At 41.5% G+C, this 27,226-nt stretch overlaps 1 protein-coding gene across 5 annotated transcripts in view; it reads right to left on the bottom strand.

Annotated features, from left to right (window-relative positions):
* ppp3ca (protein phosphatase 3, catalytic subunit, alpha isozyme) overlaps positions 1-27,226 on the bottom strand; it is a 490,580-nt gene that overhangs the window by 354,567 nt on the left and 108,787 nt on the right. For 3 of the 5 annotated variants that reach the window (XM_048543081.2, XM_048543080.2, XM_059650710.1), the window contains exon 2: positions 18,804-18,938. The exons of the other annotated variants lie outside the window; for them this stretch is intronic. In XM_048543081.2, coding sequence (XP_048399038.1) covers positions 18,804-18,938 — 135 coding nt within the window. The remainder of the gene's footprint in view (positions 1-18,803; positions 18,939-27,226) is intronic. 5 annotated transcript variants of the gene reach the window in all.

Genomic DNA, 27,226 nt, shown 5'->3' with positions numbered 1-27,226 from the left:
GGCAAAGTTGGTTTTTTCGCAAACACTTGGTTTTTGTGAAAGTGAATTGAAATTTGAATAATGTATTGGACCTCCTCGAAAAGTAACAAACAATGTGAATAAAGGGAAATCGTGAATGTGCTGTACTAAGATTTGATAAGCATCGACAATTATGAAGCAAATAAGAACACATTGTGTACGGGCTAAAATGTTAGCATAGATAAAAAAAACTTTGTTAGCGAATGGAAAACAGACATTAGGCAGAACTGGGTCAGTTTTAGGTTGGCAAGTTGTGATGAGTGGTGTGTCACAGGGATTGGTGCTGAGGAGTCAAGTCACAAAAAGTTAAAATGCAGACAGAGCAAGTGATTTAGGGGACAAGTGAATCATAGAATCCCTACCGCGCAGAGGTAAGACATTTGGACCATCAAGTCTACACCAACCCTCCAAAGGGTATCCCATCCATACTCAGCCGCCTACCCTATCCCAGTAACCCCACATTTACCATGGCTCTTCCATCTCCACTTCACATTTTCAGACTGTGGGAGAAAACTGGAGTGCCTGGCAGAAACCCACGCAAACACAGGGAGAATGTCCAAAATCCACACACAGTCACCAAGGCTGGAATTGAACCCAGGTCCCCGATGACTGAGCCATTGTGCTGCCACAAGTGAAATATTGTAGGTTATTGCAAGGGGAATGGAACATAAAAGTGGGGATGTCTTGCCACACTTAGACAAGGCATTGATGAACCCACATCTGGAGTACTGTGTACAATTTTGATCTCCTGTTTGAATAAAAAGGATACAAATGCACTAGAAGTGGTTCAGAGAAGGTGTATTCCATTCATGGCAGGGATGGGGGGATTAATTTACGAAAAAGATTGACAGGGTCAGCCTGCATCTAATGGTACTTAGAAGAATGAGAAGTAATATTACTGAAACATGCAAGAGTTGAGGGTACTCGAAGGAGGATTCATCTTTTGGGGGCATGTCAGTACTGCAGGCAGTAGAGTACAGAAAGCAGGCCAAGTAAGGTACTGCTTTGTACATCATCCCATTCACTGAGACAGTAGGAACTGCCGATACTGGAGAATCTGAGAGAACACGGTGTGAAGCTGGATGAACACAGCGGGCCAAGCAGCATCAGAGGAGCAGGTGCTGCTTGGCCCGCTGTGTTCATCCAGCTTCACACCATGTTATGCCATTCACTGAGTCTGCTTTCTTAAGTTTAAGCCATCTTTGCCATCCTTGTATGCATTTACTCCCACGTTCACTCAAAAATTACTGTAGAATGCAGGCAGAGAGTAGGAAATGAAAGCAGAAAATGCTTGTGAAATTCAGCAGATCTGGCATAACTGTGGAGACAGAAACAAAGTTAACATTTTGCTTCTGATATAATTTCTTCAGAACCGAAAAGTCATATCAGATTCAAATATCTATTTTGTATCCCTCCCTACTGATACTGCCAGACCTGCTCAATGTCTCCAGTGGTTTCTTTTTTATTTCAGATCTCCAAAATCCATAGTTTATTCTCTTTTAATTAAGAGAAGGAATGGGTGACTGCTATGTAGTGTTGGAAGACCAGGCTGGGAGTGCAAGAGTGCCCTGGGTGTATCACAGTCACTAACACGTTTTCCACTGTACACACGTGATACAAGGAATGCAGAAAGAATCATGCTTGTTGGTACCACAGCTGGCTCAGCTGCATATGTGACATGGAAGAAGAATGGAAGGGCATTAGTGGTAAGCAATTGGGTAGTTCAGGGAAGTTGCTTTCCTGCTGCCAGGATCAATGACACCTCGAAACGGCTGCAGTTTATCTTTTGGGAGAGGGTGAAGAGATGTGGCTCACCTGGGTGCCAACAACATAGGTCAAAAATGGATGAGCTCCTGAAAATAGGATTTTGGGAGCTTTGGGTTTTGTTCTATGCAGTCAAAGTTTTAGGAGGAGTGCAAGTTACATCTTCGTAGGACCAAGAAAATATTCTCAAGGGAGATTTGGTAGTGCTGTTTTGGAGGGTTTAAACTAACTTGTCAGGGAGATGGTAATTCAAATAGAATAAAATCAAAGCTGGTTATGGGAAATAGAAAGAAAGTTGCAAATGGAAGTGGAAAGCAGCAGCAACAAATCCAATTATCAGCCACCATCAATTCACAGAACAGCATTCAAAAAGATCCAATTAAAAGCACTCACTGTAAATGCACACAGCATTCACAACAGGACAAGTGACCTGTTGGTGCAGGCAGAAGTAAATGAGTACAAATTAACTGCCACAACAGAGATGAAGCTGCAGAGTCATCGAATCTGGGAACGTAACATTAAATGATACTGAACATTTAGGAAGGATAAGCAAAATGGAAAAGGTGATAGTAGAGTGCTGATAAGGGATAAAAACAGTATATTTGTGGGAGATAATCTCTGATAAGAAAATAGAATGTAGAGATTCTTTGGGTGGAGCTAAGAAACAACAACATGCAGCAAACTTTGGTAGAAGTGGTTTACAGGCCATGAAATAGTAGCAGTAATGTAGGGCATCACATCAATGAGAAAATTAGAGGCGCTTGTGGCAAGGAGAATGCAGTAATCATGGGTGACTTCAGTTTATGTATAAGCAGTGTATATCTAATAGGCCCCAGGGCTAATGGAGGAAGAGGTCTGAGAATGTGCTGAAAATAATTTTCTGGAGTTATATGTTGAGAACCAGCTAAAACTCAGGTTATTTAAGATCTAGTATTGTGCAATGAGAAAGGACAAATTAATGACTTCATATGTCTCTATGATAGGGAAAAGGAGAGTTTTCAGAGATAATGAGAGCTGCAGATGCTGGAGAATCCAAGATAACAAAGAGTGGGGCTGGATGAACACAGCAGGCCAAGCAGCATCTCAGGAGCACAAAAGCTGACGTTTCGGGCCTAGACCCTTCATCAGAGAGAGTGCTCTCTCTGAAGGGTTTAGGCCAGAAATGTCAGCTTTTGTGCTCCTGAGATGCTGCTTGGCCTGCTGTGTTCATCCAGCCCCACACTTTGTTAAGAGGAGAGTTTTGCTGTTTTTTACGGGGATGCGCAAGCATATTATAAAATGTTGTGTTAAGTTTTTATTCCTTAGCTAAAGTACATACATTTTATTCACTTTTACCATGACAGGTGGTGTTATGAAGCCAGAGCTATTTTCAGCGTGGTTCTGCAGGACTCAATAATAATTACAAGAATCATTTTGAGAATGAGAGATTTAAAGTCATAGATTGGCAGAGTTGAAGTTTTCTTCAAAGAAAAGGTTGAGATGACATTTAAGAGAAATGTTCAAAATCATGCGGGGTTGAGACGTTGTACATGGGTACTTGTTCCTATGTGCTGAAAGATCAAGAATCAGATGATCCCAATTCAAGGCAACTGGCAAAAGAACATGACAGAAAACATTCATTTTATGTGACTGGAATCTGGAACGCACTGCCTGGGGGAAGTTTCAGGCAGTTTAAATCAAGGCTTTCACAAGGAAGTTGAATAAGAGAAAACATTGTAAGGCTACTGAAAAAAGGGGAGTGGGACTAGGTGCGCTAGTCAGTGGAAATGTTTCACTGGGCTTGTTAAGCTTATACCAGAACCCAAACAGAGAGCAGATTGTCTTGAGGTAATTGTACGTTCAACGTTGTTTTAAAAAAAACTGTAAATAAGATGGAAAGCTGGTTTGGCTGACATGTTTACCAAAGTGAAAGTGAGTTCAGACGTCAAGTGACAAGAGGCAACAACTGAGCCATCTTGAGGAGATGTACGGTGATTGACAGAAAATAGAAGCTGAATAGAGGCAGATTGTCAAATAGCATACTGACCAACTACCTACTCCAAATTCATGTCCACTATGAGAGGCTGAAGTGTTTGGGAAGTGTCAAGGTGAAGCAAAATGTCCGAGTTCCCCGTATGCAGAGAATCAAGAGCAAGAATTAAGGATGTCACATCAAGCATGAATGCGATTTCAAGTAACATGACTGAGGAAACAGGCAAGTTGGTTTCATGAATAATTCAATCAGAGAGAGAAGAAAACTCAAAATGTGTAGGAAATTGAAGCAATAGATGTACCTACTTCAACACAAAGCTATTTTCAGAATGAAAAAAAAATCCACTGAAATGACTTGAAGTTGTGGCGTATGGAACTTCATAGAATACACATCTAAACTAAAGAGACAACATTATGGAAACGATACTGCAAAGAAAAAACTCTTTCCAATGCAGCAATCACACAACAACTATTAACAACAGATGTGCATCACCAAAGTCGTTGCAAAAGAAATGAAGTAGGTTAAAGACCATGCAGAAAAAGAGAGAACTACAGAATTCAGATCACTAGGAAGACAGTCTAAACCTGAAGCACTGACTGTCCACTGCAGAATCACATCTAATATCACACACTGTTATGAGATTTGTGAACACAGGCCAGCTGCGTGCAGTCAGTACTTGACTCATTTGTGTGATAGGCAGCATGTTTTACTGACTTGATGGCAGCATTTTTTTAGTGGCAAAGGCTAAATTTGTTGCTACTGCAAATAAGTAACTTGACATATGAATTTAAATGCCAATGTGAAGGTAACTTTGTAGAGTGTACAGCTCAAAAACTTGGAGATTGTATAAAACAGCATATCCCTTTGGATAACAAAGTGTGGAGGTGGATGAACACAGCAGGCCAAGCAGCATCTCAGGAGCACAAAAGCTGACATTTCAGGCCTAGACCCTTCATCAGAGAGGGGGATGGGGGGAGGGTTCTGGAATAAATAGGGAGAGAGGGGGGAGGTGGAGCGAAGATGGAGAGAAAAGAAGGTAGGTGGAGAGGAGAGTATAGGTGGGGAGGTAGGGAGGGGATAGGTCAGTCCAGGGAAGATTACAAGAGAGTTGCAGTGGGAGAGAGATTCCCGGAGGTTGGTCCAGAGGGTGGAGGGTAACTTCTTCAGGTTAGGCATCCCTGGAAGAGGCTTCGCAGTGAGGTTAAAATTGTCATCAGAGATAATGGGAACTGCAGATGCTGGAGAATCCAAGATAACAAAGTGTGAAGCTGGATGAACACAGCAGGCCAAGCAGCATCTCAGGAGCACAATATCCCTTTGGATGTTTGGAACAAGCAAGGGATTGTGTAATTCAGTGGGTGTGAAGAATTATGCTTACAACCAATTTAGGATTATTAGTCAGGATTGCTGTGTGAGTTCGGGTTTATTGGAAGCTACAAGTATTAACACACAGGGCCCAATTCTTGATAAGCAAAAAGAACATGTGCATTCCCTGTGGCTGATTGAATGCAAGACAATAGTTAATAGCCATTCTTTGGCTCATTTCCCATGACAGTGGCTTGACCAACACAAATCAAATTGCCTCATTTAAAGTTAAAACAAAGCTTGGCAATTAAATGTCAATCATTGCCAACTGTTGCTTTCTCCATTGCAATGCCTCTATCAATCAGGGTCCAGGTACAGATCAGCACTTTTCTCTCATATGCTATGTTATTTTCCCTTACTCTTCTTGTGAACTGTCCTTATGAGTACATGATGAAAAACTTTAATAGGAATAAAATGAATCTATTGTGAAAGATATTTTTGCAGATGAATAGTTGTATAATTTAGAAGAAATTATTTTGTGCAGTGATAATTTAAACTTCTCTGGATCAGTCATCTATACTATCCATTCTGCTGAGGTGATCTCACTATTGGCCACTGGTATTACTATAGGCAAATTTTGAAACAAACTTCCCATTATCCTATTCTTGCAACACCATTCCCATTTTGTGCTGTTATTGTCTTTATGAGGGGGCTGTCATGTAGGCACCTAGAAAGGCCCATCATCATTTATCTGAGACTAATAATTCATTCCAATTATCTGATCATTGCTTTGCAAGCTTATTTGAGAGGGAGCTCATTACTGCAGAAGGATGCATTTTGTCATCTCCAGACAATAAACTGCAGTGGTCTTGGAGTTGGGGGGAGCTCTTTAATTAGTCAGAAGAAATCCAGAATAGACCATTTAGATTGGTTGAGAGAGGCTGGTACTTCATAGAAGCTTGCCTAGCTATCATCTCTCTAGTACTTGTCTTCTCGGAGTAAATGGGATTTCTGATGATGGTGCAACATTGTGATGTATAATTATCAGATGTACTGGATGTGATTCGATGTGACTATTGGGAAACTTTGCTTCTACCATGTCCTATGTTCTATCTCAGTTATCTGACAGCCTGGATCTTCATGTCCTGCTCAAGTAGTTTCGTGGGTTTTGGCAATGCAAAAATGAGCCTTATTTATTGCGTGTCAGTGGGACACAGAGGTCGACTGTCCATTGTCATCAATTCACTTTGTTATACCTTGGAATGTGCAAAGAACCGCCCTTCTTGGAAACAATCCAGTCATATAGCGAAATCTAATAAGTGGGAATACAAGGCCTTGCACCAGTACCATGGGCTACACCTCCAGTTCCACGTGGGAATGACAGCACACTTTTCATACCCTGGAAACCAACATATGAACAACAATTTTGTCATATTTAAGAACATATTTAAGCCCCAGCTTTTGGAGCTAGAATAGGAGCCAGCATTGGTACATAACACACAAGGTTGACATCTACTTGAATAGCAGTCACTCCGTTATTTAAAGATGTACAGACAGAGAGGAAGTGGATGACACTCAGTCCAAGTGGACCAAGAAGATATCAGAGGAGCTTTGAGTGTAACTCGCTCTCCATCCTGAATACATTTCTGCAGCCAATGGCACCAAGGTGGTCAAACTCAATGTATTTGGGAAATTCAGGAATGCAATAGTGGTAAATGGTTAATTGGCTTAGGAAGCAAACAAGTATTTTTGCAGTCACAGCCATTAATCCAGGACTGTATGTTGCCGGCCCTGATGTTAGAGTCATCAATGTCATCAAGCAGCTGCACAACATTCAAGGATGAACATTTAGTGATTATGCTTTAGAACGGTACCAACCTCAAAGGTAGGTTGATGGAGGAGATCCTGTGAGCAAATTTTATCAAATGAAAAAAAGGCCAGGTAAGCCAGGTTTCAAAAGGTACTAACTTCTCAGTACTGCCAGCAAGTGCAGAAACAGCAGTTTAAAGCAGTTGATTGTATGTTTGGACAGATATTGCCAAAGGGAATCAAAAGAATTCTGACACCGGGAACAGTTCTGGAGATGTTGAAACTATACAAGGAAGACAGTTTACACCTGTCCCCAAAACTGTCCTTATGAGTACATGATGAAAAACTTTAATAGGAATAAAATGAATCTATGGTGAAAGATATTTTTGCAGATGAATAGTTGTATAATTTAGAAGAAATTATTTTGTGCAGTGATAATTTAAACTTCTCTGGATCAGTCATCTATACTATCCATTCTGCTGAGATGATCTCACTATTGGCCACTGGTATTACTATTGGCAAATTTAGAAACAAACTTCCCATTATCCTATTCTTGCAACAGTGTCCAGGTTGTATGCTTTGAAAGAAGGAAAGGACAGAAGGTCAAAACTAACTAGATATGGGGCTAGGCACCAGGATGAAACATTACAAATTACATCTGGGTGGGGGAGGGCTTGGAACGGAAGAAGAAATAACAATGTCAATAACAAAGCCTGAGCTGAAAAATGGGTGAGATAACAAGGTGGAGAGCTGGATGAACACAGCAGGCCCAGCAGCGTCAGAGGAGCAGAAAAGCTGACGTTTCGGGCCTAGACCCTTCGAGGCCAGAAACGTCAGCTTTCCTGCTCCTCTGATGCTGCTTGGCCTGCTGTGTTCATCCAGCTCTCCACCTTGTTATCTCAGATTCTCCAGTATCTGCAGTTCCTACTATCTCAAAAAAGGGTGAGACTGGATTCTAAATATTCCTGTATATAAAAGGTGCTCAAAAAAGGGTGAATATTGATCTAGGAAAATATATGAGGCTCAGCACTCAGGCTTGCAATGTGCAGGCTGCCTAGCATATGGAAAAAATCCTGACACTGATAGATCGACTTCGCTCATGGATTCTTTTGAATGCAGGAGGGAGGAGCAGTGACCCAGAATATGCATGATGCAAATGCCATGACCCGATTCAAGAATAGGAATGAGAGCAGTATTTGCAACATGAGGCATCTCAGCATTGTGGGAAATGTATTTTGCTATGTTACTCTTGCACCACTGTAGGTCTTGGCTGAATATATCTATTCCACATCCCAGTGCAGTCTCAGAACTGGAACATCTACAATTGACATGATCTTTAATGTCCAATAACTGCAGGAGAAATGCTGTGAACAAATGAGATCTCAACATACTGCCTTTGTCAATGGCACTGAGGCATGTTTTAAGTTACTATGAAAAGTTGGCTGTCCACAAAAGTTGGTCAATATGGGCTCCTCTATATCCATGCAAATGTAATGAGGTAACTGTGACGAGACAACAGCAAACGGTGAGATCTGCAGTGTGGTCAACAGGGCTTTGTTCTGACACTAACACTTTAACATATTCCTGTCTGTGCTGCCATCATATGCCTTGCAGTCATCTATTGGGCATGCCTCCTTACATACCAGATGCAGAAAGCTCTTCAGCCTTGCCCACCTGAGATCTAAATCAAAGGTTCTGCAGGTCCCCATCAGGGCATGAATCCATACTGACATTGCACAAATATCTAAAACAGAAATACCTATAGCGGCAACTGGTCAGGCTCCCCTATGCCTGAAAAGACTTTGTTCTGACTATCAACATTAGAAAGGCAATTGTCATCATGCAGGATGTCCATACATCACTGTCACCTTTTAACATGCAACACTGGCAGCTTCACATATCTAGGCTCCACAGCACCAGCAGCCAATAACTTGTTGCTGCCAACAAATTCAGTTTTTGTATTATGTCCAACAAAGCGTGGAACAACAGAAATCCACCAAGCCTGCATCCCAGTGCAATTCTCAACAGTGGAGAGATCTGGACAGCAAATGCTGGATTAGAGAAACAGCTGAACAGTTTCCATCACCACTGTCTCAGGCATGTCCTCAACAACAAAAACAGAAATTGCAGCACGAAGTCAGCAACTCAGGCAGCATCTGTGGAGAGAAGGCAGAGTTTATAGCTTGGGTCCAGTGACTATTCTTCAGTGCTGGGCATGAAACACTATTTTCGTTCTCCAGCAATTTTTTGTTTTTTTTAAGATTTCCAGGTTCTGCAGACTTTTTTTTAAAATATCCTCAGCATCTCTTGACTCATTAAGGTCACGTTGCAGAGGTTCTGAAATGTGCCATCATCGTACAATTATTGCTAAACCAATAACATTTACACTGGTTTGGGAAAATGCCGCAGGTTGATGTCAGCCATAAATCCAAAAACCTACTTATGATGAATTGACCAGTGGATCGCACATTTTTGGGCATCCATATCTCAACAGCAACATTTGCAAGTGAGAAATGAAGATGATGGCGTTGGATACTGGCAACTGGAAGACAGCTAATGATGATTATGACGTTCCCGGTAACAGTTTTTGCCATTGTATGGTTCTCCAAAGTCCCTGCATGGAAGACACTGATCAAGGTGTACAGAGCTTCCCCGCAGTGGGGTTTTCTCTGGATGCTGAATGTTTGGAAGAAGCAAGCAGAAACTAAAAGCTCAGCAAGCTGAGAAGAGAACCGAGAGAAAACAAAAGCCATTGAACTGTGTATCTTTTTAAAAGCACTGACCTCCTCCGTAGGAAATGCACCAGACTCTGCCATGCAAGAGTGGCATCCTGGAGCCACCCCAGCAATGTGCATTTGATTTGATCACAACAGCAAAAATCATTGTCTTGAGCCAGAAATCTGAGACCAATGGAAGACAAGGGACTGTGACACCACTGTTGCAGGGCATTGTGTGCAACAGTTGTTTTTCAGATTGGAGAAAAGTATATAGTCGGGGACCGTTTTGTTTTTCTTTAATTCATTCACGGAATGTGGGTTGCTTTCTGGGACAACATGTATTACCTATATCTAATTACCATCTAGAAGCTGGTAATGAGCTGTCCTCTTGAACTACTGCAGATCTTGGGTGAAGATATACGTGCGCTGTGGACTCGTGCATTTAGATGGGTTTAGCTTTGGGGAGGCAGGAGATGAGTTACTGCAGAATTTCCAACCTCTGACCTGCTCTTGTAGCCACAGTTTTTATATGGTTGGTACAGTTTTGTTTATTAGTCAATGGTAACCCCCAAGACATTGATAATGCGGGATCCAGCAATGGTAGTGCCATTGTATTTCAAGTGGAGATGGTTAGACATCGTCTTCTTGGAGATGGTCATCATCTGGTACTGTGTGACATGAATGAAACTCATTACTTGGAAGCCCAGGCCTGGATATTTTCCACTTGTAGTTGTATATGGACAGGAATTGTTCCAGTATTTAAGCAGTGACAAACGGTGCCAAACATTGTGCAATCATCAGCAAATCTCCCCACTTCTGACCTTATGACAGAGGGAAGATCATTGATTAAGAAGTTGAAGATCACACCACCTAGAATATTACAATGAGCAACTCTAGCAGGGATGTCCATCGGCTGAAATAATTGACATCTCATAACTACAACTACCTTCTTTTGTGTTAGGTATGATTTCAATCAGCACAGAGATCTCACCTGCACACCCCCCCCGCCAAACCCACCGATTCCCACTGACTCCAGTTTTGCTCAGATGCCACATGATTGCCTTGATAATCACTCTCACCTGATCTTTGAAATTGAACCATTCTGCTGATGTTTGGGCCATGAGTGTAAAGAAATCAGGAGCTAAATAACCTGGCAGAATCAAACTGCAGGGCAGTGAACAAGTTAGATATCAATGGTTGCGTGAGGTAAGAAAAGAAACAGGAATTTAAAGAGGATGCAAGAACAGAGAGACTCAAGGGTGAAAGGACTCAAAGCTCTGGACGTGGCAGGGCACGTTTAGAAATGACTCGAACATTATAAACTGAGTACAAAAGAAATAACCTCTGTAAAAATCTGGTATGGTGTGAAGTAATCATGTCCAATCCTGGGCACTGCACATTAGGAAGAATGAGAAGCCACAGATGAGAGCTGCATGGATACGATGGGCCAAATTATGATCCAAGTGGAGAACTCTATACTGTCCCAGAGATGGGTTTGCAGCCATAAAATTCCACAGGCATCCTCCATGACGCATTTTCACTTGTCCCCTACCTTTTCTTATTTCCCTGTGGGGCGTGGGCCTCAATTGCTCATCCCTTGTTGCCCTTGAGAAGGTGGTGGCTGGCCAATTTCTTGAACGGTTGCAATCTGGACCACAATGCCATTAGTGAGGGAACTCCAGGATTTTAACTTAGTAACAGTGAAGGACAGCAATCGATTTCCAAGTCAGGATCTTTTAGTGCCTTGGAGGGGACCCCATAAGTGGTAGCGTTCCCATATATCCTTTGCCTTCCTAGATGAAAATGGTCATGTCTTTGGAAGGATCCTTGGTGAATTTCTGCAGGGCATCTAGTATATAGTATATACTCCTGCTACAGAGCATTGGTGATGGAAGGACTGAATGCTTGTGGGATGTACTGCCAATCAATCAAGCTGCTTTGTACTGATGGTGTCAAGCTTCTTGAATGTTTTTGGAGCTGCACTCATCCAGGCAAGTGGGGAGTATTCCATCAGGTTCCTGGCTTGTGCCTTGTAGATGGTGGACGGACTTCAAGGAGTTAAGAGGTAAGTTACTCACTTCAATATTCAGTGAATAAAACAATCAAAGCACACAGAAGAGGCCTTTCAGCCCAACCTGTACTCGTTCTCCTTTCCTGCACTAGGTACATAGCTTTGAATCCTATGACTCTTCAAATACGTTCTAAAGGTTGTGACATTTCCTGTTTGAACTACCCTCCCAGACAATGCACTCTTAATCCTCACAACCCTGTGGGTGAAAAGGTGTTTCCTCAAAACTCCTTCGTACCTCCTGCCTTTCACTTTAAAATCATGCCTCCTTGTTATTAACCCTTCAAATAAAGGGAACAACTGCTTTCTATTCACCCTATCCATGTCACTTAATCTCATATTCTCCTATCAGATCCGCCCTCAACCCTCTCTGCTACAAAGAAATCAACCTGAGCTTATGTGGCCTCTCTTCATAGCTAAAATGCTCAATCCCAGGCAAATTTGTGTATGTTCTTTGCAACCCCTCTAGTGCAATCACATCCTTCCTTCCACATGGTAACCAGGACTGCACACAGTACTCCAGATGTGACTAACCAAAGCTCTAACACGACCATCCTGCTCTTACAATCTATGCTATGGCTAATAAAGGCAAGTATCCTGTATATCTTCTCAACTACCCCCTATTAATCTGTCCACATATCCCTGAAGTGACAGACAAACAAGATCCCTGTTTTCCTCTGAGTTTCCAAGTATATCGCCATTCACTGAGTACACTCTTGACCTGTTTCTTCTACTGCGGAATACCTCACATTTATCGGGGTTCAATTTCACCTACTATTGATCTGCCCATCTAACCAATCTGTTTATACCTCCCAGAATCTAACACTTTTCTCTTCATTGTCAACCACTCGGCCAAGTTTTGCGTCATGCTCAAAGTTCCTAATCATCCTTCATTCTAATCTACATAATTTATGAATACAACAACAATAAAGGAACCCAGCATTGATGTCTGTCACTGCAAACCAGGCTCCAATTATACAAAACTACCTTCTACCACCACCCTGTCACCTATCACTAAGTCAATTTTAGATCCATCTTGCTAAATTACCTTGGATTACACAAGCTTTTACCCTTTGCGTCAGTTTCTCATGCGGTGCCTTGTCAAAGGCTGGAAGGACATTATTAACTTGGAGAGAATTCAACAGTGATTTACCAGGACATTGTCAGGAATAGAGGATTTGAGTTATAAAGAAAGGCTGGATAGACTGAGATTTTACCACTGGAGCATAGAAGGTTGAGAGGTGACTTTATTGCAGTTTATAAAAGCATGAATGCATAGACAGGGAAGGTGCCTTTTCCCAGGGTAGGGGGATTTTAAGGCTAGGGAGCATATTTTAAAGGTGAGAGGAGAGAGATTTAGAAAAGACATGAGGGGCAATTTTTTTTTCAAGAGAGGGTGGTTTGCAAGTGGAATGAACTTCCTGAGGAAATGGTGGATGTAGCACAGTTACTACATTTAAAAGACACTGATATAAGTACATGAACATAAAGGTTTGGAGGGATATGGGCCAGGAACAGGCAGGTGGGACTAGTTTAGTTTGGGATTATGTTCGACATGAGCTGGACGGACTTAAGGAATTGTTACCATGCTTTTTTAATTCTATGACTCAGTGAAATCAATGAATTACATCAATTGCCCTATCCTTATCTAAACACTTGGTCACTTCCTCAGAAATTTCCACCAGATTTGTTCAGCATAATTTCTCTCTAATGAAGCCACGTTAAGGATCCCTGATCAAATCTTGCCTCTCTCAACGGAGATTAATATTTTCTGCACTAATTTCTCCAATAGTTTCCTTACCACTGAGATTAGACTTAATGGTCTATCATTCTCTGGTTTATCTTTACCATGCCTCTTGTAAAGTGGAACCACATTAACTGTTCTCCAGTCCCTTGGCACCTCGCCCATGGCCAAAGATGATTTAAAATTTGGGTCAGGGCCATGTAATTTCTTCCCTTTTCTCCCACAACAGCCTTGCATACAATTCATCTGGATTTGGGGTTTTATCCGCTTTTAAATTCACGAAAATGTCCAATTCCTCCACGCTGCTTATATCAATCCACTCAAGAACTTCACAAACCATCTTCTCAAATGCTGTACTTGCAACCTCTATCTCCTGAGCAAAGATAAATGTGAAGTACACTTTACCAATATCTTTGGCTTCATGCACAGATTGCCCCTTGGTTACCCATGGGCACTAACCCTGTCCAAGGTTATTTTCTTTCCCATGATATACTTGTAAAATATCCTTGGATTCTCCCTAACCTGGCAGGTTTTCTCATTCCCCAATTCTGCTGTTCTAATTGCTTTCCTGAATTCCCCTTGCACTTCCCACACTCCTCTATGGCTTCCGTTGCCTTGCTCTCTTTGCATCCGTTATATGTCTCTTTACCTTTACATCAAGTCCTCAATATTCTTAGGCATCTAGGGTGGTCTGAGCTTGTTGCTCCTATATTTCACCACAAAGGGAATGTGTTGTACTCCTCTCAGTACCTTAAATGTTCTGCTATGGATTTATTTTCATGTAGTTTTTCCACCCTATTTTGATTAGAGCCTCTCTTATTAGAAGAAAATTTGCCTTAGCCCAATCCAAAACCGCTTTTTGTAGACTATCTATTTTCTTTTCCATAATAAACTTAAAACGTACGATGTTGTGGTCACTATCATTAAAGTGCTCTCCTGCTGTCATTTCGAAAACCTGCCTTCATTGCCCAGAATCAAGTCCAGCTCTGCACCATCACTTGCAGGATCATCTACATGTCGGTATAAAAAGCTCTCCTGCATACATTTCAATCAATCTGTCCACTCTAAACCCTACAATTATCCCAATTAATATTGGGATACTGGAAATCCCCTTATTGCCCTATTATTTTTACATGGCTTAGCAAACTAGCTATATATCTGCTCCTCAATTGCTACTGACAATTTGGGGGCCTACAGTATACTCCTAACAGTTCGACTGCACTCTTTGTATTCCTAAATTCCACCCACAAAGCTTCATTTGACATACCTATCATCCATCTTTACTGCAGTGACTGATTCCCTAATTACTAACACAACACCACCCCTACTTTAATATGCCTGAAGATCCTACACCCCTAAATGTTAAATTGCCAGTCTTGTTCCTCTCTCTACCATCCCTCTGTAATGTCAACAACATTGCAGTTCAATGTGGCAATCCACACCCTTACCTCATTTGGCTTATCTCTAATACTTCAGGCTTTAAAGAAGAAATCATCCAGCATTACCTTACTCCCTGGAGACACCACATGGCTGAATTTACTCTGCCTTGGCTCCTTTACTTGGTTACGCTGTGCTAACAAACAGTGCTCCTGCTTCTGCTGAACTTGTATAAATTATTCCCAACTACACTAGCAAGCCTCCTGCAGGGATGTTATCTCTGGTTTGGTTCACAGGCAGTCTATCCTGCTTGAGAGGTCCCAATTTCCCACAAATGGTCCCAATGATCCACTTCCCTCTTGCACCAACTTTGTTGGTATTCATCTGCCCCATTGTCCTATTTCTGTGCTCGCTCCCGATGGCATGGGAGTAGTTCTGAGACTACAACCTTTGAGGTCTTGCTTCTTATCTACTGCCCAGATCTCTGAACTCTTGATGCAAGACCACATCCCTCATTCCACAAATTCAGTCATTGGTACCAATGTGCACTAAAACCTCTGCTGAATTGGTCTCCTCCTGCAGGATGGCCTGCAGCCACTTAGTGACACCCCTGACCTTGGCACCAGGACGCAACACACCATCCTGGAGTCACATCTGAGTCCACAGAAATGGCTGTCTGTTCTCCTAATGAATGAATCCGTTAACACTATTGCTCCTGCTTTCTTCTTCCTGTCCTCCTGTACAGTGAGGCATGTTACAATGCCAGTGTCTTGGCTCTGACTGCGCTCCCTTGGGATACTAGTCTTCTCTTCAGCTTCAAGAACAGAAAACGACTTTGAGAGAGAACCACAGGGGACTCCTGCACTCCCTGCCTATTTCTTTTTGATTGCCTGGTAGTCACCCATTTCCTCTTGCCTTCAGCCCCTTAAGCCCAGTGTCTCTCTATGCCATCCATATAAATTTCAGCCTCGCAGATGGGCCATAGTGTTCTCCACCGGCTGCTCAAGCTCCGAAACCCATAGCTCAAGTTTGTGCAGTTCAGAGCACTTCTTGCACACGTGGTCACCGAGGATGCCAGGAGGGACTCTAGTCTCTAACCTCTTCTTGTCATCACTGTACTATGTAGCAAGTCCAGTTGAATTTCTGGTCAAGGGTAACCCCTAGGATGTTGACAGTGGGGGATTCAGTGACAGGAATGCCATTGAATATGATGGGGCAGTGGTCAGATTGTCTTTTGCTGGTGATAGTCATTGCCTGGCATTTGTGAGGCGCAAATTCTATTTGTCACTTTTCAGCCCAAGACTGAATATGATCTGGATCTTATTGCATTTGAACGTGGTTCAGTTTCTGAGAAATCATGGATGGTGTTTAACGTTGTGCAATCATCAGTGAACATCCTCACTTCTGACCATATAACGAGGGAAGGTCATCGATGAAAGAGTGTTAGATGGGCTGGTGAGGCCTCGGACATCCCACTTGCATTGCCCCAATTGAAGCCTGACCACAACTTTGACAGTTATGGGAGGGGTTCAGGGAAAAACAAGCAGCTTGACAGGTCACTCTGTTTGGCCTCGGGCAAGTAGAGGGGCATCTCCATTCAGATGCCCCTTTGTAAATCAGGGACCCCCATCAAGATCTCCCACACATCCATCTGCAGACCTCTCCATCAATACTATCATCTCTTTCTATTCCCCTGAGCCTCACCTCCTCTCTCCGGATTTTAGATTTTGAGATTGGTATTCCTTTGTTCTTGCACAGATGCCATTTGATAAGCCTAGATTTTCTAATTGTAATATTGTTGGCATTTCAGTCAGAAAATGTAGGCCATCAACTCCATTTTAAAATAGCTGAGCCTGTAACTGAGAGCCAGCTGATACCTTTGCTGAAATTCTGATATGTAGGACATCTGTGACAAAAGTAAACTAGAGTGCAGTGCTTCTCTAATACAAAAGAGAAATGCTGTAAGCGAGCTGGCATTCCTAGAAAAAAAATCTTTACCTTTAGCCTGTCATAGAGAGCACTGAGTGCAATATTAGCTCCCTTTTTTTTGTAAGAATAGCATCAAATCCCTTAATTTGAATGGCAGGAATTCACCCAGCAAAACCAATAATTCCAACGTGCTTGAAAGTGCAGATTGTAAATTTTACTTTACTGCACAAGAAGTAACCACTTTGCATGAAGTAGCCGCACAAGCAGTTCAGATCGAAGGACTCTCCATGCATCAACTTTTACTTGTGATCTCGTGTAAAGATGTGAAATTATCTTTGGAGGTTACTTAGCATATCTTTTGTATTTAAGAGGTCTTCATAGCAACGTAGGCTCTAATATATCATGAAAACGATCTGCACAAAACAGACCACGCCATGCCATCAGACAAGCCAGATCATTCTACCAATTTTACAGTCCTATTCTAAAAATTTAAAAGAACTTCAGGGAGCCATATGCTATTGCACTACATTATACTCAGTGGAAAAAAGAAGTGTATTCTAAAAGAAAGTCTTACTAAGCTACAAAAGGACACATTAATACAGATAACCAGAAATTTGGCCAAAGAGATAAGTTTTAAGGGGCACCTTGAAATGGTGAACGTGCGATTGAAAGGCTGAGGTTTAGAAATGTAATTTCCGAGTTTAGTACTTGTGCAGCAGGACACATGAAGTCAAAGGTAAGGCAATTAAAACTGGCAGCACCCTCAAGGGGACAGCCAGTGATTTTAATTTTACTGAGGCATTGTTTACCTGTGAACGAGTACAAGTGAATGAACAAATGGGATATTGATGAACAGCATTTTGAGAGAGATTGGACACAAGAATTTTAAATGGCTTCTACACAGGGTGGAATGTGATATGCTTCAAATCTCAGTAGAGTATGATGACATGCAAGGATAACTAAACATTTTCAATTGCATCACCAATATTAAAACATGACGATGTGAAAACCGTCAATTTTCTTTTGTTTAAAATGATTATAATTCCAACAATCTCTACGGAATAATTTCAAATAAATTGAAATGCAAATAAACTAAGTTCATTACTGAGTAGCTTTCATTACCAGGGTAATAAACTACTAATCTTTCACTTTATAGTTCATAATACAATGTGATATTCACTTGTTTCAACCACACATAGACTAGATTTAGTTGTGTTACAGCTTGCTCCATGCAACAGCGTGACACTGAAAATCATGCAATATTGTAAAACTAAGGACCAGAGTGGCATAACTGGTAACAGTCTCACCTCTAAGTCAGAAGACCATGCATTTATTCGTAAATTAGGCAGTTTTTTTCCATACCAAAGGACTGCTTCATTATCAGAGTTCTTTAGTTTTGGCTAAGAAATTAAAGTGATATCTGCCTGTTCTAGTGAATGTTACATCCTGTAACACTATTTCAGGCAATTAAGGGAATTCTCTTGGTAACCTGGGCAACCGTTATCTCCACATTCAGCATCACCCAAGTCATCTAACTGCTGATTGTGGAACCTTGCTATGCACAAAGTGAATGCTTCAGGAAATGCTAAGGCACCACACACATGCACGTCTTTCCATTTTGCCTTTCGTTGTTTATTGAGATCTGTCATAGCCACTATTAACGTATATTAAGTGGTGAGTAACTGGGGGAAGTAAAATGTGGAGCTAAGAAATTGGGATATTTGTATTTTAAAATTAAGGAAGTTCATAACTTTAAAATCAAAAGCTATTTCATTTTTCCAATTATTTTTGGTAAAAGCTTTTGTTCTAAAAATAATATTATTTTGCAGCAAGTTTTAAAAGTTAGAGGGAAACATTCTGCTTTGTGAAATGTGATACATGGGAAACATTCGAAGTGATGCCATATGTTCAAACGGGGCATGGAAAACATTTCATGTCATATACAAGGCATGCAGGTCATTCCCAAGTGATCTTTTTCTGCATTCTAGTCACTAACCCATAGTATCGCATGTATGTCATGTTTGTTATAAAATGCCAATAATTTTTGCATCTTCGAGTGACAAGAATGAAGAAAAATTCAGGAATTAACCATTCACTTACTTTTACGTTGGAAGGAAGAATCCTTTGTGACTTCATGCTGAGCTGTTGGATTCGTGCTATAAGCGGAAGTCTGGCTCAGGATGGTGCTGCCGTCCGTAGAATAGGGGTCTCTGTTCTCAGTTTGAGCTGTATACACTAAAACAGAAATTTGTGTGATGTATGTATGTGTGCATATGAAAATAATTTATTTGGAATTGTTCAAGTTAGCAAATGGCAGCTAAAATTGCTACGATATATACTGCTACAGCAAAAGGCAATTGTTGCCTCCTCTTTGGTGGCTGTGATTTGGATTTGAAAACTAAAGGATTTGATAACACAGATTTCATAAAATAAGTATTCTTCTTAAGAAATTTACACTCTATGCAAACTGTGATTGTATCATTTAATATGAAAGTCTGTATTTGATTTCAATCACCATTTCCAAATGAATTGAGCATGATTTTCCATAAATAAATGGAAAAATGTTTAAAACACTTGAAATCCAATCTGTCAACTTAATAGCACAACATTTTGTATTTTTTTAAAAATTGCTTGTCATAGAATTTCAATGTTGCCGGCGAGGCTGGCATTTATTGCTTGTCCCTAATTGTCATTGATAAACTACTGGTGAGCTGCCATCTGATATTGCTACACCCACACTTCTAATAGGAAGGGCCTTCCAGGAGGTTGGATAGTGACAATGATACTGAAGGAATGGTGATGTAGTTCTAGGTCTGAACGGTCTCTGGCTTGGAATGGCATCTGTAAAAGGTGGTGTTCCAATGCATCTGCTGCCCTTGTCCCTCTAATTGCAAGACTTTAGAAGTTTGAAGGTATTATCAAGGGAGCTTTGGGGACCCACTGCAATGCATCTTACACATGATGCACATTGGTAAATGTGGTACCAATCAAGACAGCTTTGTCCTGGATAGTGTCAGGGTTCTTAGACGTAATTGGAATTGCACTCAACCAGGCAAATGCAGAGTATTCCATCGCAGTCTTGACTTTGGGCCTTGTAGATGGTTTCCAGGGTTTGAGGCTTTAAGAAGCGAGTTATCTTGCACAGAATTTGCAACCTCTGAAGTATCGGCATGGCTGATTGCTTGGTAATTGTGTGGTGCAAAAGTTACTTGCTACTTCTCAGCCCAAGCCTGGATATTGTCCAGGTCATACTGAAGGATTCAACGTCCACGTGCATGACCCTTTGGAACTCTTATAGCGATGTCCTATGGCTCGAATGATTGACCTCCAACTATTTCAACCATCTTTTCCAGGTATGACTCCAACAGCAAGAGTATTCCCCAGTGCCCATTGGCTTCAGTCTTCGGGAGCTCTGTTCTTGGTCAAATACTGCCTTAACGTGGTCATTCTAATCTTAATGCTTCATTTAAGCTCCTTTGTCGATGTTTGGGCCAAGACTGCAATAAGGTCAAAACCTAAATGCGATGAGTGAAACTGAAACTGAGCATAAATCAGGTTATTGATGAGTAAGCAGAGTGTCAAAGCACTGTTGACAACTTCTTCAGTCACTTTGCTGATAATTTAGAGTAGACTGATACAATGGTAAGTGGAAAATTTGGAGTTGTCCTGCTTCTTGAGTTAGGACATTCCTGGGCAATTTTTCACTTGGCCGGGTAGATGGTATGAGCTGAACCTGTATTGAAATAACTTGGCCAAGTGCACAGCTAACACTCTAACATCAGAGATAATGGGAACTGCAGATGCTGGAGAATCCAAGATAATAAAATGTGAGGCTGGATGAACACAGCAGGCCAAGCAGCATCTCAGGAGCACAAAAGCTGACGTTTCGGGCCTAGACCTCTTCATCAGGCCTGCTGTGTTCATCCAGCCTCACATTTTATTAACACTCTAACATGCCTGCAGTGCTGCCATGGAATATTATGATGGCACAATGTCTTTGCAGCATCCGATTCCTTGAGGTATGTCTCGCTATCAGAGCGAATCGAATTGTCTGATGAACAGCATCTGCGATCTTGGGGAACTCTGGAGGAGGCCAAAAATGGATCACCCACACAACACCTCTGGTTGAAGATGGCTAGAAATGTGGCATAAAGCTTGGGCTTTGTCTTTTGCACTAATGTGCTGGGCTACTCCATTACTGACAATGGGAAAATAAGGGAGTTGTTTCCTCTTGTCAGTTGTTTAATGGTGCTCAGCACCAGTCACAGCTGGATATGGCAAGACTGAAGATTTACATCTGATCCATGAGTCACTGAATTGCTTTGCTCTGCCTGTCACTTACTCATTCAGCTGTTTGGGATGCAAATAGACCTGTTTACAGCTTCACTCAGTTGATACCTCATTTCTAGGTGTGGCTGGTGCTGCTCCTTACTCTAATACATTGAACAGGACTGTTACTCTGACTCAATTATAACTGTGGAGTGAGGATATGCCAGGACATAAGTTTGCAGATAGTGGTTGAGTACAATTCTGCTCCTGTTGTTAGGCCAAAATGTCTCTTGGCTGCCGAATCCTGACTTTCAAGATCTGCCCTAAATTTATCTTATTTGTCATGATAGAACTGAAACACAATGGGATGGTATGTGAAGATGGAATTTCAGGAGTTTGTCTTCTGAAGTGGTCACTCCTACTGATGGATAGATGCATCTGCGACAAGTAAGTTGGTCAGGACAAGGTCAGGTTTTTCCCTCTGATTCGTTCCCTCACCACCTGTCACAAATACAGTCTAACAGGTATGTACTTCAGAATTCAGGAAAGTTAGTCATTAGTGGTACTCTTGGTTACACTGGAGTCCCTCAATCAATGTAAGTTATGCATCTTTGCCACCCTTAATGACCCTTCCAAGTGTCCAAGAACGTAGGTTCAGCAGTTGAGTTATGGGGGTTGGCAATGCAATAAGATCATCATCAACAGATTTCTTTTGCCACATTTGACTTGATGCTATAGAATGCAGATTTATTATTGAGGCTCCCAGGGCAACTTGCCTTCAGTGTATACCCCGTGCTTTGAGCTCTGATAGGCCTATTTTACTGGTGAGACAGAACATACAGAGATGGTGGTGATATCTGGGACATGACCTCTAAAGTATGATTCATTGAGTATGTCTTTGCCAGGTTGTTGCTTAACTGATTCATAACACAGCTGTCCTAAATTTCAGACATGACCCCGCGGAGGGTCTTTCAGGGTTGGCCATTGTTCCAACGCGCGAGTTGGTTGCAGGTGGCCGATCCAGTTTTATTCTTTGTGACTTCACAGCAGTTTGATACAATTGAGAGGCTTGCTAAGCCATTTTTACCACATTGCTTCGGGCCTGGAATCACATATTGGACAGTTCAGAAAAGGACAACTAGAAGCAGGCTAGTGTACCAGATAGGTATTTGTGGACAACTGTTTCACAATCATCGTATTATTATCACCATTACGAAAGGTAGTTTTTAAACTCCAGCTTTATTAATTTTAAATTCCACCATCTACTGTGGCGGGATTTGAACCCACTCAAAGCATTAGCCTGAGCATTAAGATTACCAGCCCAACTTACTGCTCCACCGTACCTCTTGAAGCTAATATGATATTTTTTCAGGTTAATCTACAACTTATACTAACACTTCTGGCATTGCAATTCTTTTGATATTGCATTAAAATCTTTAAGCACACCACAATATTTTCTGAATTTTAATGTATTCCTGTTTTTATAGATGGCTGGTCTGCTTACACAGATTAAGAATACTATACTCAGACTGTAATACAGCAGTCTGCAACTGCATGTAAAGCATACACTACAATGTTTACATTGATCAAACACAAAGAATATCCAATTTAATGATGAGAATCGGCGCATAAAACAAAACTGCTTACTCAACAAGTTTATAAAAGATTAGTGGTAAATAACTGACAAATATATGAATGAAAGATAATCCAGTAGCGATGAGCAGAGACGTTCTACAACGAAAGCAATTTTCTATTTTTTAATGCTTATCAGGAGGAATTAATTTCCAAAATACAATCTTCAAAAATGCAGTTTTGTTATCGCAGAAACCCTCATATGAACTACATTTAATGTGGTTGCAGGTTTTGTTTTGGGTTCGTACATCGTTTTGTGTTTTACGAATACAAATTATTTTATTACAACAAAGCTTCTGTAATCACTGCTTCTGGTGTGGAAAAGTTATCAGATCATGGAGTTCAATCATGAATTTTGGTCAAGCATATGAAAATACCATGGAAGTAACATTACTACTGTATAATCATGCATATGTCCAGGTCACAGCCTCAGATTACAAGAATGAAAAGCTCTTTCAAACAGCGATCATTTTGGGGTGGTTGCTTAAAAACGGAAGAGTAGAGCAACAACCACGATCCACATTTTTGGCCAGAATTGCAATGTTAACCTCTTCAGAAATATGCAGCACAGTGTAAATAAGAGTCCATCTTCATTGTGCTGGATTATTACTGGAAACCATTCATGCCAGATTTTTGCGAACAAAGTGAAAAACTACAGAATATATATAAACAGCTTTCGATGTGATGGTGAATGATTGTGACTGAGGTGAGTGGTTAATAGCATAAGGTCATAGGTTGGTGGGGGGCAGCGTGGAAAGAAGGTTGAGCTACAGGTGGATGTGATGGCAAGTCAGTAGGATGACAGATAGGTGAGGTGGATGGTCAGGTTGTGAGGGCTTGTTACATCAGGTCAGACAGTTGAAGGAGTGTGTGTAGGTAGATATGAGCCAAGTTTGTGTGGTAGTTAGGGATTGGCGGTTCAGGAGGTATTGTCCAGGCATGTTGCATTAGATATGGGGTCAAGGGCTTGGATTAAGTAAGGTGGAGTTTGATTGCGAGGATTTAATCAAGTTGGATCAGGGGATTGAGTCAGCAGAGTTGAGGACTCAGAAGAGAAGGGGGTCAAGTGGGGGACAGTCAGGAGTTTGGTGGTTTATCCATAGGTCAAGGGAGATTCAGGGAAACTCAAGAGATAGATGTGGTTTTAAATTGCCTAACATTTACTTGTTAACCCATCAGGTATGTTAGTCGAAGTGTTTGAAGTCTCTGACCCTAAGTCAGAGTTAAAAACTTTTTCGGAGGTCACATCAGTGGGGAAATTGCTGGTCAGTAGTCCAAATATCCTGTTCAATTCCACGAGGTCAGTGCATTGTTATTTCTGAGGAGGTCAACACGCAACTCTAGTCATACAGCTGGTCTTAGACAATCCAGAGATGGGAAGTTCTGACCCACTGTTTCTCTCAAACTACAAAGCCCATTAACTGGGTGGCTCAGTTTGTTTGGCAATGGGGCAGAACAAAGTGCCATACTTTCAACGGAAAGTCAGAGTGGCAAATTACTGTAAGTGGGAGATCAAATTGGTGCAGTACACCCGAAACAGCACACACTACAGGATACCAGGATTCTGTATGAACAGGGCTAGCTTTCCTTCCTCTTCCTCTCCTGGCTGCGTAACCTTTAATCCTGGAACTGATTTTCACTGAAGGTAAACTGGAGATTCTTCCCTTCAGTCCAAGTTAAGCAAAGCTTCCATTCTCCTTTACATGCTCCTGAATTTAGTCTCCTCAGAGTGAGCATGAGCTCGCACCTACATTTTGCATGGTGACCAAAGTCAGCATTTTCCCTACTTTAGAGCAGAACTTGTAGCTTCTATTTTCCTCCTCTCAGAGTGACTTGTGTTTGTGGGCTTCAGTGACAAAGTTTAAAAAAATTACAACCCAGTATCACAGTAGCTTTCTACTGACTTTTCCTACACAAAAACCATCTCAAAAACAACATGAATCACGTGCCTCATATCCAAAAACAATGCAATTTTAGCCATCTGCTGGTCCCCAACCCTATTCTATACTGACATAAAACTGACAGTTTGAAATGTAATCAATTACAAACCCTGTTTTCCCAACACCTCCCTGAGGAGCCTAGAAAATTCACGAATCACCTACAATGTGAGCAGCTGCCCTTGCCATTGTCTAACTGAACATCTAACACTTTCTTCCAGCAAGACATCAAGCGTCCCCCTTCTACATACAACAAACAAGCAATCCAGATTTGTTGTCAAGCAGAATATGGAGCAGGTCACACGATAGCCATGATTACTTCATTTTTAAAAAAAATTAAATTGACAGTCCCAAAGCATGACAATCTTACAAACATTGCACTCCTAACAGGAGCCAGATGCCATTTTCAACAAGCTGACAGCACAGCAGCATGTCTCAGAGAGCAACTTCCTGATTAACCTTAAGTGAGAATTAGGGCAGTGGAATTGATATTAACATTTGACAAGGATTGTACCTTGGCAATAAAACAATGGAGGAACTAAATTTCATTTTGGAAATATGGTAAGTTAGAATTACCACATAAACTCTCATCATGAATGCATTGCAGTAAACTCAACTCAAACTCAGACCTTCTCACATTCCCACTTGATACAAATGTAGGAAAATCAGGGATATTTTTAGAAGTTAAGCAGATGGACTTATAGAGTCATACAGTTGTACAGCTCAGAAACAGATCTTTCGGTCCAACTCATCCATGCTGACCAGATATCTTAAATTAATCTAGTCCCATGTGCCAGCATTTGGCCCCAATTCCTGTAAACCTGTCCTATTCATATACCTATCCAAATGCCTTTTAAATATTATCATTGTATCAGCTTCCACCACTTCCTCTGGCAGCACATTCCATACGTGTACCACCGTCTGAAAAAGTTGCCCCTCACGTCCCTTTTAAATCGTTCCCCTCTCACCTTAAACCAGTGCCTTCTAGTTTTTGACTCCCCCACTCAGGGGAAAAGACTTTGTCCATTTACTCTATCCATACCACTCATGATTTTATAAACCTCTATAAGGTCATCCCTCAGCTCTGACACTCTGGGCCCCAGCCTATTCACCCTCTCCCTATAACTGAAACCCTCCAACCCTGGCAACATCCTTGTAAATCTTTTCAGAACCCTTTAGAGGTTCACAACATCCTTCACATACGGAGGCCAGAACTGCACACAGTATTCCAAAAGTGCCCTAACCAATATCCTGTACGGCCTCAACATGACCTCCCAACTCCTACACTCAATGCACTGACCAATAAAGGAAAGCATATCAAATGCCTTCTTCATTACCCTGTCTACGTGCAACTCCACTTTCAAGGAACTACAAACCTGCACACTGAAATCTCTTTGTTCAGTAATCCTCCCCAAGACCTTACCATTAAATGTATTAAGTCCTGCCCTGATTTGCCTTTCCAAAATGCAGCACTTCACATTTATCTAAATTAGACTGCATCTCCCTCTCCTCGGCCCATTGGACAACCCGATCAAGACCTCTCTGAACTATGAGGTAACCTTCGCTATCCACTACGCCCCCAATTTTGTTGTCATCTGCAAACTTACTAGCCATACTTCCTATGTTCACGTCCAAATCATTTATATAAGCGAATTAATACAAATTATTATAAACTTTTTAAAAATTTCAATGACATATTCTCTGCAAATAGCACAGAAATGGTCAAAGATATTGCTCAGGAAGATCTGGAGCTATTGATAGACTTGGCACATGAATGTCAAGTCACTGTGGAACTACATTGTAAGGTTGAATATGAGACAGTGCATATATGCCAATCTAAAAAACCAACAAAAGATCACAATTTCAAAAAGGATCAGAGAACTGCCAACAACAGCAACATCTTTGAACCAATGTGAGAAAAAACGTGAGAAAAATGAAGAATTGTGGATGTAGAAAATCAGAAACAAAAACAAAAAGTGCTGTAGAAACTCAGCAGGTCTGGCTGTATCTGTAGCAAAACAATACGGTACGTCAGTGGTTAGCATTGCTGCCTCACAGCACCAGGGACCTGGGTTTGATTCCATCCTCGGGCAACTGTCTGTGTGGAGTTTGCACATTCTCCCCGCGTCTGCGTGGGTTTCCTCCAGGTACTCCAGTTTCCTCCCACAGTCCAAAGATGTGCGGGTTAGGTGGAATGGCCATGCTAAATTGCCCGTAGTGTTCAGGGGTCTGTACAGTAGGTGGGTAAAAGGGGATGGGTCTGGGTGGGATGCACCAAAGGTTGGTGTGGACTTGTAGGGCCGAAGGGCCTGTTTCCACACTGTAGGGGTTCTAATTCAAAAACAGTTAACGTTTTGAGTTAAGTGACCTTCCATCAGATCTGTGAAAAGTTAGGAAAGGTAGTATTTATGCTGATGATAGGGTGAATGGGGTTTGGAAATTAATCAAATACAATCACCAATGCTTTTGTCTACCGATCTCCTTCTCTCTCTCTCTCTCTCTGGACACTGGCCCATATATGCTATTCACTTCCTCACTGCCCCCAAGCCAGTCATCAGCACAAAAAAAGCCACCCTTACCCAGCTATTTTCAGCTGTGTTGATGGGTCACTGAAGTTGAAATGTTCAGTCTGTTTTTCTCTCTACAGATGCTACCAGAGACAACAAGGACAGGTCAAAGACTATG

This window comes from Stegostoma tigrinum, chromosome 13 (genome assembly GCF_030684315.1).
Source record: "Stegostoma tigrinum isolate sSteTig4 chromosome 13, sSteTig4.hap1, whole genome shotgun sequence".
NCBI lineage: Eukaryota > Metazoa > Chordata > Chondrichthyes > Orectolobiformes > Stegostomatidae > Stegostoma > Stegostoma tigrinum.
The sequence above is the reverse complement of the archived record's forward strand: the minus strand, read 5'-3'. Positions and strand labels throughout refer to the sequence as shown.